Source organism: Canis aureus, chromosome 24 (assembly GCF_053574225.1).
Source record: "Canis aureus isolate CA01 chromosome 24, VMU_Caureus_v.1.0, whole genome shotgun sequence".
In the NCBI taxonomy this organism is placed as follows: Eukaryota; Metazoa; Chordata; class Mammalia; order Carnivora; family Canidae; genus Canis; species Canis aureus.
In genome coordinates, this window is record NC_135634.1 from 20888127 (window position 1) to 20903534 (window position 15408).

Sequence of the window (15408 nt, forward strand, 5' to 3'; positions counted from 1 at the left end):
TTCACTAAGTTAAGCTTGCAAATGAGCAGAACTCTATTAACATATTTAGCACATAATTATCAATTACACGTAAAAAGTATAAGGAATTTGTTTTTATGGGCAAATACAGACATAAGAGCATGAAGTCTAAGCATCGCTTTTATGTTACAATATCACTCATTGCTTATATTTTAACATAATAAGAAGACAATACCTCAGAATCCCAAGGTGAACTATCTTCTTCTCCTAAAGCTGACATCCTATCTGTAAAATATAGTCACAAATACATTAATGAGAACATGTATTACTATGAATTCTAAACACATATACAAGCTTATCCACATTCACAAATATTTCAATAAAAGTAATAGGAGATAAGATTTTCAGAGGGATGAAGCATTTTCAGGAAGAAAAAGTTCACAGTAGTAGCGATACATAGAAAGAAAGCAAAAGAAAAATAACTTCGTGAAATGAAATGGATAACAAATTTGGATCTACATACTTTCATATTGTTTTATACTAGCCTGTAAGCATAGAAAAACAACTCATAGAGGTTCACTAACTTACCACTCGTATTATTTTTGTGTGCTCTATCAGCAGAAGTCAAATTGTCATTAACTGCTTGCTCTTGTGAAGCACTTTCAATAATATCAATACCATTGTCCTTTTTTCCAATTGCCGGCTTCATTGCTCCTTCCTATAAGAACACCACCACAAAAAAAAAAAAAAAAAAAAAAGGCTTCAGAAAACATCACATTAATTCACTTACTCTCACACTCCTCAGAAAGACAAATACATACCATATCTGTCAAGTCATAGGCACTATCCTGGGAGAAGCTGGAAATAGAAATAAAAGAGGGAGTCTGCCCTATATGCTACTAGGGGGACAGATGGACAAAAACAAATAAGAACAGAAGAGGATCATTCTCTAGTTCTACAAGTGAAGTGAATAAAGTTCAGTGAAGGCACAAGGAGAAAAAAGTTGTATATGGGAAGCTCAGGAAATGCTGCAACGGTAAGGCTGTATCTTGAAAGACAAAGTACACAAGGAGTGTGTGAAGGGCATTCTAGCAAAGGTAGAATGATCAAAAGGATGAAGTAGGAAATAGCATAGTAAGTGACAATAGCTCAGAATGTGGCAAAACTAGGACACAATTATTGGGAATGGGAAAAAGAGATATAATTGGAAAATCAGGACTGAACTGAGAAAGGCAGGGGTCATGCTAGGATATGAACTTCCTCCTTCAGGTATTGGGGAATCCACTAAATAAGCATCATCACAAATATATTTTAGAAACGTTACTCTAGGATCAATGTAAAGATGAACATAAAGGAACCAAAATAGAAGAGTATTTCAAAATTATAGATGAGAAAGTGAATTACAGTAATAAGATGTGAAAAACTGTAAACAGGTAAAGATACTGCATGTGGTGGAGTGACTGGATATGTTTTTTGTTGTTGTTGTTTTGTTTTTTTGGTTTTTTAAAAGATTTATTTATTTACTTTTGGAGAGAATGAGAGAGTGTGTGTCTATGCAGAGGGAGGGACAGAGGAAGAGGAAGAGAATCCTCAAGCAGCCTCTCCACTCTGCACAGAGCCCAACACAGGGCTCAATACTGGGACCATGAGATCATGACCTGAGCCAACATTAAGAGTCAGATGCTTAACCAAGGGAGCCACCCCAATCACCAGGATGTGATGTCACCTAATTTTAGGGAAGTTTAGAGTCCAGGATTTTTTTCTGCTTCAGTGTTCCAATGGTGCTTTATACTAGGGTGGGGAAAACAAATGACAAAGCAGATTACAAAGTCAGGAAGAGCAGAGTCAGAAATAATGTCTTCAGTCTGGGACTTCATCAAATCTGAAGCACCCAGGGGACTTATTAAGAAAGTTTTAGATAAATACATTTGGAGTAGGAAAAAAAATGACAATACTCAGGAAAACCACATGATGTTCAAAAGTCATCCATAAAACATACTAACCTGATATAATTAATGTCAGCCTGCACAAACCTCTGAAATTTTCAAAATAAAAATAAAAGAAGGGGGGAAAAACCATGGGATTCAGTACTTCACTTATATATTTCAACATTACTTTCTAGAACAGAAAATATGCTTTTATTAATATAGGCAAGTAATGAACACCTGGATGGCTCAGTTGGCTAAGCATCCAACTCTTGATTTCGGCTCAGGTCATGATGTCAGGATTGTGACATTGAACTTTACATCAGACTCCATGCTCAGCAGGGATTCTGCTTCTCTCCTTCTCTCTGCCCCTCTCCCCCCACTTCTGAAATAAATAAATCCTTAGAAAAATGCATATATATGTGGGCATGTATTCATTTCTGTAACGAATAGCATTTTTAAGATAAATAGAAAGATTTAATTGCAAAACACCAATTGAAGATTTTGTGAGAATATTCCTTTTTATTTTATCGTTTTTAAAGATTTTGTTTACTTATTCATGAGAGACGCAGAGAGAGAGAGAGAGGCAGAGACACAGGCAGAGGGAGAAGCAAGCTCCTGCAGGGAACCCGACGTGGGAATCGATCCCAGGTCTCCAGGATCAGGTCCTGGGCTGAAGGCGGCGCTAAACCACTGAGCCACCCAGGCTGCCACAATATTCCTTTTTAAAAATGAATCTTAAAGCTAAGATTTAAGTTGTAGAAGAGAAATATTTTAGGGATTACAGAATTTTAAGGCACTTTATGAGAAAAATTTAAAACCCCATTTTAAAATTCACATGGTTTTTTATTCCACTGTGAATAGCATACTAATAGCTTTAATTTCCTATCTACACATATAGGATGGTACTTAAAGGCTGGAGAAACAATCTAGTATTAAAATATTATAATCATGATCATCCAAATTAAAATTTAAAGTCTCCAAAGTCATGTATGATTATCAAGCAGGAAGCAATATTCCATATTCACAAGAGAGAAGAAAAGGCCTAAAACAATCAAATCACCTGTATTTCTGAGTTTCAGATATGAAAGAATTCACAAGTTAAATTTAACAACTTTCGGCGGCACCTGGCTGGCTCACTCACAAGAGTGTGTGATTCGAAATCTCAGCATCTGAGTTTAAGCCCAGCACTGGGTATAGAGATTACTTAAAAGTTTTTAATCTAGAAAACGCAAAACGGCGAGTGAAGCCGAGGGGAGCCGACAGCTCCCGAGAAGGCGAGGGGTGTGCGTGCGCCCGCCTCTCCCCGCCGCCCTCCCTCGCGGCCGGTGACACCTGGGCCCCGTCCGCTGCGCACCTGCCTGGGGGCCTGGCAGGAGCGCGCGCCCTCCCCCTCGTCCCGGCCGGGGCCCACGTGCGGCGGCAGTGGCAGCAGCGGCGGCAGGGATCTCTTGTGACTCCCCTTCCCCGGGTGCCCCTCCTGCCCTGTCTGGGGGCCGGCTGCCACCCCGGCCCCAGGACGCAGAATGTGATGAACACAGTGAAGGGAAAGGCACTGGAAGTGGTTGAGTACCTGACCCAGGTCCTCAAGGAATGAAATTTAAAGAAACCCGTGTTATCACCCCAGAAGAGATAACTTTCAAATCATCCTGAAAACCTACCAAAATTCGGTCTCAGATTTGAAGAGAGAACTGCTGAAGTGACACAGTGAGAAAACTCTGCGCTTCTATCAAGTACAACTTGGTTTTGGCCACTGTGCACTGAACAGAATGACTAGACAAAAAAACGCACCACAAAAGAAAGAATCAGAGACAGTCCTCTCTCCCATAGAGTTACAAAATTTGGATTACAATTCAATGTCAGAAAGCCAATAAAGAAGCACAATTATAAAGCTACTGGTGGCTCTAGAAAAAAAGCATAAAGGATTCAAGAGACTTCATGACTGCAGAATTTCCATCTCATCAGGCCAAAATTAAAAATCAACTAAATGAGATGCAATCCAAACTGGAGGTCCTAATGACAAGGGTTAATGAGGTAGAAGAATGAGTGAGTGACATAGAAGACAAGTTGATGCCAAGGAAGGAAACTAAGGAAAAAAGAAAAACAATTAAAAGATCATGAGCATAGGTTAAGGAAAATAAAGGACAGCCTCAGAAGGAAAAATCTATGTTTAGTTGGGGTTCCAGACGGTGCCAAAAGGGACAGAGGTCCAGACACTGTATTTGAACAAAACATAGCTGAGAAGTTCCCTAACTTGGGGAGGGAAACAGGCATCCGGATCCAGGAGATAAGAGAGATCCCCACGTAAAATCAATAAAAACCGCTCAACACCTCGACATTTAATAGTGAAACTTGCATTCCAAAGATAAATAGAAGATCCTAAAAGCAGCAAGAGACAAGAGATCCCTAACTTTTATGGGGAGAAGTATTAGGATAACAGCGACCTCTCCACAGAGACCTAGCAGGCTAGAAAGGGCTGGCAGGATAGTCATGGTCCTAAATGAGAAGAACATGCAGCCAAGAATACTCTATCCATCAAGGCTCCCGTTCACAATAGAAGGAGAGATAAAGAGCTTCCAAGATAGGCAGAAACTGAAAGAATATGTGACCACGAAAGCAGCTCTGCAAAAAATATGAAGGGGGACTCTGTAAAAGAAAGAGGAAGTCTAAAGAAACAATCCACAAAAGCAGAGACTGAACAGGTGTCATGATGACACTAAACTCCTATCTTTCAATAGTAACTCTGAACGTGAATGGGCTTAATGACCCCATCAAAAGGCGCAGGGTTTCAGACTGGATAAAAGAGCAAGACCCATCTGTTTGCTGTCTACAAGAGACTAATTTTAGACCTAAGGACAGCTACAGACTGAAAATAAAAGGTTGAAGAACCATTTACCATTCAAATGGTCCTCAAAAGAAAGCAGGGGTAGCTATCCTTATATAAGCTAAATTAAAGTTTATCCCAAAGACTGTAGTAAGAGATGAAGAGGGACACTATATCACACTAAAAGGATCTCTCCAACAAGAGGACCTAACAATCATGAATATTTATGCCCCGAATGCGGGAGCTGCCAAGTATATCACTCAATTAATAACCAAAGTTCAGACATACTTAGATAATAATACACTTATATGTGGAGACTTGACTATAGCGCTTTCTGCAATCGACAGATCTTCTCAGCACAGCATCTCCAAAGAAACAAGCGCTTTAAATGATACACTGGACCAAATGGATTTCACAGATATTTACAGAACTTTACATCCAGACGCAACTGAATACACGTTCTTCTCAAGTGCACATGGAACTTTCTCCAGAATAGGTCACATACTGGGTCACAAATCAGGTCTTAATCGATACCAAAAGATTGGGATCCTCCCCTGCATATTCTCAGATCGTAATGCCTTGAAATTAGAGCTAAATCACAAGAAGAAGTTTGGAAGGATTTCAAATGACCATCCTGCTAAACGATGAAAGGGTCAACCAGGAAATTAGAGAAGAATTAAAAAGATTCAAGGAAACTAATAAGAATGAAGATACAACCGTTCAAAATCTTTGGGATACAGCAAAAGCAGTCCTGAGGGGGAAATACATCGTAATACAAGCATCCGTCCCAAAACTGGAAAGAACTCAAGTACAAAAGCTAACCTTGCACCTAAAGGAGCTGGAGAAGGAACAGCAAACGAAACCTTCACCCAGCAGAAGAAGACAACTAATAAAGATTCGAGCGGAACTCAATGAGATAGAAACCAAAGAACTGTGGAGCAGATCAACAAAACCAGGAGTTGGTTCTTTGAAAGAATTAATAAGATAGATAAAACCATTAACCAGCCTTATTAAAAGAAGAGAGAAAAGACTCAAATTAATAAAATCATAAACGAGAGAGGAGAGATCACCACCAATACCAAGGAAATACAAACGATTTTAAAAACCTAGTATGAGCAGCTTTACGCCAATAAATTAGGCAATCGAGAAGAAATGGGTGCATGTCTGGAAAACCACAAACTACCAAAACTGGAACTGGAAGAAACAGAAAATCTGGACAGGCCAATAACCAGGGAGGAAATTGAAGCAGTCATCAAAAACCTCTCAAGACACAAAAGTCCAGGGCCAGATAGCTTCCCAGGGGAATTCTATCAAACCTTTAAAGAAATCATACCTATTCTACTAAAGCTGTTCTGAAAGATAGAAAGGGATGGAGTACTTCCAAACTCGTTATATGGGGCCAGCATCACCTTAATTGCAAAACCAGACAAAGACCCCATCAAAAAGGAGAACTATAGACCAATATCCCCGATGAACACGGACGCAAAAATTCTCAACAAGATACTAGCCAATAGGATCCAACAATACATTAAGATGATTGACCATGACCCAGTGGGATTTATCCCCGGAATGCAAGACTGGTTCAACACTCGTAAAGCAATCAATGTGATTGATCATATCAGCAAGAGAAAAAAAACAAGAGTCACATGATCCTGTCAATAGATGCAGAGAAAGCATTTGACAAACTACAGCATCCATTCCTGATCAAAACTCTTCAGAGTGTAGGGATAGAGAGAACATGCCTCAGCATTTTAAGAGCCACCTACAAAAGCCCACAGCAAATATGACTCTCAATGGGGAAACACTGGGAGCCTTTCCCCTAAGATCAGGAACAAGACAGGGATGTCCACTCTCACCACCGCTATTCACCACAGTACTAGAAATCCAAGCCTCGGCAATCAGGCAACAAAAAGAAATAAAAGGCATTCAAACAGGCAAAGAAGAAGAGTCAAACTCTCCCTCTTTGCAGCTGACATGATACTGTACCTAGAAAACCCAAAAGACTCCACCCCAAGATTGCTAAAACTCATACAGCAATTCAGCAGTGTGGCAGGATACAAAATCAATGCCCAGAAATCAGTGGCATTTCTATACATTAACAATGAGACTGAAGAAAGAGAAATTAAGGAGTCAATCCCACTGACAATTGCACCCAAAAGCATGAGATACCTGGGAATACACCTAACCTAGGAGGTAAAGGGTTTCTACCCTCAAAACTACAGAACACTTCTGAAGGAAATTGAGGAGGACACAAAGAGATAGAAAAATATTCTATGCTCATGGATTGGAAGAATGAATATTGGGAAAATGTCAATGCTACCCAGGGCAATTTACACATTTAATCCAATCCCTATCAACATACTATGGACTTTCTTCAGAGAGTAGGAACAAATCATCTTAAGACTTGTGTGGATTCAGAAAAGACCCCAAATAGCCAGGGGAATATTAAAAAAGAAAACCAGAGCTGGGGGCATCACAATGCCAGATTTCAGGTTGTACTACAAAGCTGTGGTCATCAGGACAGTGTGGTACTGGCACAAAAACAGACACATAGATCAATGGAACAGAATGGTGAATCAAGAAGTGGACCTTCAACTCTATGGTCAACTAATATTCGACAAAGCAGGAAAGACTATCCACTGGAAGAAAGACAGTCTCTTCAATAAATGGTGCTGGGAAAATTGGACAGCCACATGCAGAGGAATGAAACTGGACCACTTTTTAACACCATACACAAAGAAAAACTCAAAATGGATGAAAGATCTAAATGTGAGACAGGAATCCATGAGCATCCTAGCGGAGAACACAGGCAATACTCTTTTTGAACTTGGCCACAGCAACTTCTTGCAACATACATCCATAAGGCAAGAGAAACCAAAGCAAAAATGAATTATTGGGACTTCATCAAGATAAGAAGCTTCTGCACAGCAAAAGAAACAGTCAACAAAACTAAAAGGCAACCTACACAATGGGAGAAGATATTTGCAAAAGACCTATCAGATTAAGGGCTAGTATCCAAGATCTATAAAGAACTTAGTAAACTCAACAGCAAAGAAACAATCCAATCATGAATTGGGCAAAAGAGAGGAACAGAAATTTCACAGAGGAAGACATAGACATGGCCAACAAGCACATGAGAAAATGCTCCGCATCACTGGCCATCAGGGAAATACAAATCAAAACCACAATGAGATACCACCTCACACCAGTGAGAATGGGGAAAATTAACAAGACAGGAAACAACAAATGTTGGAGAGGATGTGGAGAAAGGGGAACCCTCTTGCACTGTTGCTGGGAATGTGAACTGGTACAGCCGCTCTGGAGAACTGTTTGGAGGTTCCTCAAAGAGTTAACAATAGATCTGCCCTACCACCCAGCAATTGCACTGCTGGGGATTTACCCCAAAGATACAGATCCAGCGAAACGCCGGGACACCTGCCCCCCAATGTTTATTGCAGCAATGTCCACAATAGCCAAACTGGAAGGAGCCTTGGTGTCCATCGATAGATGAATGGATAAAGAAGATGTGGTCCCCGTATACAATGGAATATTACTCAGCCATTAGAAATGACAAATACCCACCATTTGCTTCGACGTGGAGGGACCTGGAGGGTATTATGCTGAGTGAAACGTGTCTATCAGAGAAGGACAAACATTATATGGTCTCATTCATTTGGGGAATATAAAAATTAGTGAAAGGGAATAAAGGGAAAGGAGAGAAAATGAGTGAAAATATCAGTGAGGGTGACAAAACATGACACTTAACCCTGAGAAATGACCAAGGGGTAGTGGAAGGGGAAGTGGGCAGGGGGTTGGGGTGACTGGATGATGGGCACTGAGGGGGGCACTTGGCGGGATGAGCACTGGGTGTTATGCTAATGTTGGCAAATTGAACTCCAATAAAAAAAATTACAAATAAAATAAAATAAATACGAAATAAAAAAAATACAAAATACAAAATATAACAACTATGAACACTAAAGTTTCCTGAGATAACATAAAATGTATCCACTGTTGGAAGTATTTGAAAAAGTAAAGATCATCCTTCTGGAAATAACTTTGTATACTCTACGGGCAACTTTTCCTTCCTTATGATTCTCTAATGACAAATCATCTTACAAAAAAAATGACAAATTATGAGTCTATTCATTTGGCATGTGTCTCTAGTCTATGCTTATACTTTTTTAAAAAAATGCATCAGAATCCAGAAAAAAGTTTTTATATTTTTTAAGAGTCCTGTAGCTTAAAAAAAATTTTTTTTCATTTAATGGATAGAGATTGAGAACCTCACTTACCTAAGAAAAAATTTCAAGTTTAATTAATGAAAAGACTAACTAAAATGTTTATTTATGTCCTCTCTTTATTCTCAAAAGATCTAAAATCAACCAAGATTATACCACACAGTAAGTTTAATTAGAAACCACAAGAAAGACAACGGCCAAAATTCAAAATTCATAATAAATCTGATCACGGCTTAAAACAGACTTTACTTTGTACTATGTATAAACACAATTTTTGCTAAATTCAATATAGGCTATCATACTTTATTAAACTTAAAAGGATAAAATTTCCTTCCAGTTCTTCATAAAAACCAGCTGTTATTCAGAAGAATCTGAGCATTTTTTGTTTTGCCAGACTTTATTAATTTGCATTTAAAATAATTTCTACCATATTTTATAATATACAGCATCTGTTTTCCCTTAGCCTCACTACCGCTGTCTTTTTAATAATAATCTCTCTAAACTCTACCTTTACATTCATCTCATCCTTCTTAAATGAATTCTTACCCCACAACCCCTCCCTCATCTTCACATCCATCTAGCTATTCTTTCCAGTTGCTTTCTAATTCTTTCTTTCCATGATGGCATACCTAAGGTTTGTTTATTCCCACCAACAGTTATAAATCTCAACCCAGTACTTCTCTGTTGTTATTACACTGTTTTCTCTTATATTCTTGAGGGCTTCCATTTCTCCCTAAGATTCTTTTCATTATAAGGATATCAAGAGGATGGTAGGTGAAAAAACATGGGGGGAAAAGTTCAAAACAACTTACCTTTGTAACATCACGCATTGCTAAAGATGTTTGAGGAGTTTCAGGTGATACAAAAGCAAGAGGAGAATAGTCAGAGACATTGACTGATGGTTTCAAAAGAGTTTCAGTCTTATCTTCACTTGCAAAATTGTCAGCAAATATAAGTCTACATTCTTTGCTCAAAATGCCATAGTCTGCTCCTATTTAGTGAAAAAGTAAAGAGTACATGAAGATATCTGTAACTTCAAATTACTAAATAACACAAAAATGGACAAAACTCAGTGAATAACACAATCTTCAAATAGCTTACCCCTGGCTTGCAGAAAAGCAGCCATTAGCTCTCTTAAGTTTAGCTCCGGGACAGTCTAGAAAAAAATTGGTAGTTTTCAGGATTACAAGCATCACATTTCGTAAAAATAATTGTAATATTCACCATTACCAGATGAACACCATTACAAAAAGAACACAGGTTTTGGAGGTCATTCAAATAGAGATTGAAAACTCAGTTCTGCCATTTACTAACCTACATTTTCTCATGGAGTGAAGATTATAAGAGATTTAATAGTCCCAAAATGTTACTTTTCCTACCCCTAACTGATTATTATACAAAGTCTTCCTCAAAAAGTTAAAAATAGAGCTATCCTATCACCCAGCAATTGCAGTACTCAGTATTTATCCAAAGGATACAAACATAGTGATCTGAAAGCCCACCAGCACCCCAATGTTTAAAGCAGCAATGACCACAATAGCCAAACTACGGAAAAAGCCCAGGTGCCCATTGACAGATGAATGGATAAAGAAGATACGGTGTGTATAAATACAATGGAATCAAAAAGAACGAAATCTTGCCATTTGCAACAACATGGATGGGACTAAAGAGTATTATACTAAGTGAAATAAGTTAGTTAGAGAAAGACAAATAGCATATGATTTCAATCCTATGTGGAATTTAAGAAACAAAACAGAGGTGCATAGGGGAGGGAGGGAAAAATATGATAAAAATCAGAGAGAGAGAGACAAACCATAAGCGATTCTTAATCATAGGAAATAAACTGAGGGTTGTTGGAGGGGAGAGGGTTGGGGCAATGGGGTAATTGGGTGATTGGCATTAAGGACGGCCCTTGAAGTAATAAGCACTGGGTATTGTAGGCAACTGATGGATCACTAAATTCTACCTCTGAAACTAATAATACACTATATGTTAATTAATTTGAATTAAAAAAAAATTTAAATACTTTATTTACCAAAATAACTTAAAATAAAAATTTATCCCTAAGTAATTTAAATTCAAAAAACTAACAATAAGAAATATCATTATTGGGATGCCTGTGTGGCTCAGTGGTTGAGCATCTGCCTTCGGCTCAGGGTGTGATCCCGGAGTCCCATATCAGGCTCCCTGCACGGAGCCTGCTTCTCCTCCCTCTGCCTCTGTCTCTGCCTCTCTCATGAATAAATGAATACAATATTTTAAAAAATTAATTATTTTATTAGCTTTAAAAATTTTTAAATGTTTGCATGATTTATAATTGCATGACTATCTAAGAGAAAATATTAAAATTAGTTTATAGTAGTATTTATTTAGGCAAGTTGGCATTACAAACAGTTTTTAAGTTGCTTTTGTTTGTCAAAATGCTAAGGACAAATGATTGTTTAACATCAGCTCCTTCCAGGAAAGTGAGAGAAATAACAAGCCTTGTGGGGTAATGATTCAGGAATGAAAACCACAGACACAGACAACAAAAAGCCATAACCAAAAATATTGACAATGAACATAGAGATGGACTGAAAGAACAGACACTAACACAGAAGCATGAGAGACATCTAACTCTGGGAAACGAACAAGGGGTAGTGGAAAGGGAGGTGGGCGGGGGGTTGAGGTGACTGGGTGATGGGCACTGAGGGGGGCATTTGGGGGAGTGAGCACTGGGTGTTATGCTGAATGTTGGCAAATTGAACTCCAATAAAGAAAATTAAAAAAAAAAAACATAAAATGACAAGAAGCAAGCCATAATACGTAACACTAAATTCAGAGCAGCAAAATTAATTTTACAAGAGAGTACTTTACCTTGGTAGGAGGACCTAAGTCTTCAATTGATGAAGGCCATGAATTATCAATATCAGCTTTATCAGAAAGACTTTAGAGCAAAAATATAAAACAAAGACAAGTTCATTTCTTTTAAAAGAAAAATCGAGTAAAAGGTCAGCTGTTTATTAAATGAAGTTTCTTGAAATACGAAAATTTAGCCTCATTCTTGTTAAGCTTTTTTTTTTTTAAATTCCAGTACCCTTAACACACAGTGTTACATTAGTTTCATACATACAATATAATGATTTGGTAATTCCATACATCACCCAGTGCTCATGGTGACAAGTGCATTCCTTAATTCCCATCTCCTATTTCACCCACTCCCCTACCAACCTCCCCCCTGGTAACCATCAGTTTGTTCTCTATAGTAGTCTTCTTCTTGGTTAATCTCTTTTCTGTCTCCTTCACTTATTTTTATTTTGTTTCTTACATTTTACTTAGGCGTGAAATCATATGATATTTGTCTTTCTCTGACTTACATTGCTTAGCATAATATGCTCTAGCTTCACCATGTCATTGCAAATGACAAGATGTCATTCTTTTCGATGGCTGAACAATATTCCATATTCCATGTATATATATACATATATGTATATATATATACACACACACACTTCTTTATTCACTAATCCATCAGCATGCACACTTAGGCTGATGATTGCAAATAATGCTGTAGTAAAAACATGAGGTGCATGTATCCCTTTGAATTGGTGTGTTTGTCGTTTCTGGGTAAATACACAGGAGTGCAATTACTGGATTGTCAGTAGTTCTGTTTTTAACTTTTTGAGGAACCTCCATACGGTTTCCCACAGTGGCTGTCCCAGTTTGCACTTCCACCAAAAGTGCAACAGGGTTCCTTTTTCTCCACATCCTCACCTACACTTGTTTCTTGTGGTTTTGATTTTAGCCATTCTGACAGGCGTGCAGTGCTATCTCATTGTAGCTTTGATTTGCATTTCCCTGATGACGTGTGATGCTGATCATCTTTTTATATGTCTGTTGGCCATCTGGACATCTTCTTTGGGAAAATGTCTGATGTCTTCTGGTCATTCTTGACCGGGGTTGTGTTTCGGGTGTTGAGATGTATCAGTTCTTTATATTCTTATACTAACCCTTTATCAGATATGTCATATGCAAATGTCTTCTCCCATTCCGTAGGTTGCCTTTTAGTTTTGTGGATTGATTCCTTCACTGCAAAAGCTTTTGATTTTGATGTAGCCCCAACAGTTTATTTTGCTTTTATTGCTCTTGCCTCAGGAGACATAACCAAAAAAATGTGGCTACAGCTAATACCAGAGAGATCATTGTCTGTGCTCTCTTCAAGGATAAAATGGTTTCATGTGATATATTTATATCTTTAAACCATTTTGAATTTATTTTTGTAAATGGCGAAAGAAAGTGGTCCTGTTTCAATCTTTTATATACCCATTCAGTTTTCCCAGCATCATTTATTGAAGAGACTGCCTTTTCAAACCACTGGATATTCTTTCTTGCTTTGTCAAAGATTAATTAACCATATCACTATAGGTTTATTTCTGGATTTTCTATACTATTCTACTGATTTTTTGTATCTATTTAATGCCAATACTATGCTGTTTTGATTACTACAGCTTTGTAATATAACTTGAAATCTAGCATAGAGATATCTCCAGTTATGTTTTTCTTTTTCCAATATTGCTTTGGCTATTTGAGGTCTTCAGTGGTTCCATATAAATTTAGGGTTGTTTGCTCTAGTTCTGTGAAACATGTCAATGGATTTTAATAGGCTTTGCACTAAATTTGTAGATTCCTTTGGGTCCTATACACATTTTAACAATAGGTGTTCTTCCAATCTATGAGATGGAATTCTTTCCATGTCTTTGTGTCATCCTCAATTGCTTTCACCAATGTTTTCAGAGTACAGGTCTTTCAAAATTTGGGCTCTGTGTTATTTTTTTAAGATGTTGTTTATTTATTTATTTGAGAGAGAGAGAAAGAGAAAGAGTGCACAAGTAGGCAGAGAGGCAGGCAGAGGGAGGGAAAGAAGCAGGCCCCCCGCTGAGCAGAGAGCCCCATACTTGCCTCTATCCCAGAACCCTGAGATCATGACCCAAGCCAAAGGCATACGCTTAACCGACTGAGCCAGCCAGGTGCCTCTTGGCCTCTGTTTTTAAAAAGGGTTTAGTTATCTATTTTGCTTTCACCTCTCCTAACCTGTGAAATACCCAGTAAAGCCCCAGTTTTAGTTCCCATAACTAAGTGTGACAGGTAAGGAATTCTCTGAAATGTTTGACAGCTAACTGGACAAAAGTTAACCACAATTATCACCTTCCACCTGTCAGAATGGCTAGAATCAAAACCACACCCAAAAAAATAAATATTGGTGAGGATGCAGAGGAAAAGGAACACCCGTGCGCTGGTGATGGGGACAGAAATTGGTGCAGCCACTGTAAAAAAACAAAATGGAGTTTCCTTGAAGAAGTACAAAGAGAAATACCACATGATCCAGTAATCCACTACTGGGTACTTACTTACCCAAGGAAAAAGAAAACACTAATTTGAAAAGACATATGTACCCCAATGTTTATTGCAGCATTATTTACAACAGCCAAGATACGAAAGCAACCCGTGTCCATCAACAGATGCATAACACACACACACACACACACACACACACACACACACACACACAGAGCAATATTACTCAGCCACAAAAAAGAATGAAACCTTACCATTTGCAACAATGTGGATTACCTGGAGGGTATTAAGCTAAGTGAAATAAGTCAGAGCTAAATAGACAAATACTGTACGATTTCAATTATATGTAGAATCGAAAAAGCAGAACAGGGATCCCTGGGTGGCGCAGCGGTTAGGCGCCTGCCTTTGGCCCAGGGCGCGATCCTGGAGACCCGGGACCGAATCCCACATTGGGCTCCCGGTGCATGGAGCCTGCTTCTCTCCCTCTGCCTGTGTCTCTGCCTCTCTCTCTCTCTCTCTCTCTCTCTCTCTCTCTGTGTGACTATCATAAATAAATAAAAATTAAAAAAAAAAAAGAAAGAAAAAGCAGAACAAATGAACAAACAACCAAAAAGCAGAACCAGACTCATAAGTACAGAGAATTCTGTACTGCCAGAAGGGAAGTGGGTGGGGGGCAGACAAAATGGGTGAAGGGAAGTGGGAGGTTCAGCATTCCAGTTATAGTAAGTCACAGGGATAAAAGTACAGTATAGGGAATATAGTCAATAGTATTATAATAGCATTATGCAGTAAAACATGGTAGCTACACTTGTGGTAAGCATGGGGTAACAATATAGACCTGCTGAATCACTATGTTGTACACATGAAACCAACATAACATTGTGTCAACTACACTTAAATTTTTAAAAAGATCTACAAATGTTAAAGAACAAATTTATATGTTATTAGTGGGAATATTATTCCCGAAGACATTAAAAGATTAAAAATTATAAAATACAAGTTTCACAAGTCCTGCCTTATTTACATCCACATAAATTAGCAAGACCTTAAAAATCATCAAGTGCACTCAGATACCCAAGAAGAGGGACTGCTATAAAAATAGTCCCGATATCTGTACCTCTATTTC

General features: G+C 38.3%; 1 protein-coding gene across 1 annotated transcript in view; it reads right to left on the bottom strand.

Moving 5' to 3' along the window:
* LOC144296613 (uncharacterized) overlaps window positions 1–15408 on the bottom strand; it is a 154954-nt gene that overhangs the window by 76253 nt on the left and 63293 nt on the right. The window contains exons 14-18 of the mRNA XM_077869705.1: window positions 11805–11874; window positions 10050–10104; window positions 9761–9939; window positions 547–676; window positions 194–243 (exon numbers count right to left, since the gene is read on the bottom strand). Of these exons, the coding sequence (XP_077725831.1) occupies window positions 194–243; window positions 547–676; window positions 9761–9939; window positions 10050–10104; window positions 11805–11874 (484 nt within the window). The remainder of the gene's footprint in view (window positions 1–193; window positions 244–546; window positions 677–9760; window positions 9940–10049; window positions 10105–11804; window positions 11875–15408) is intronic.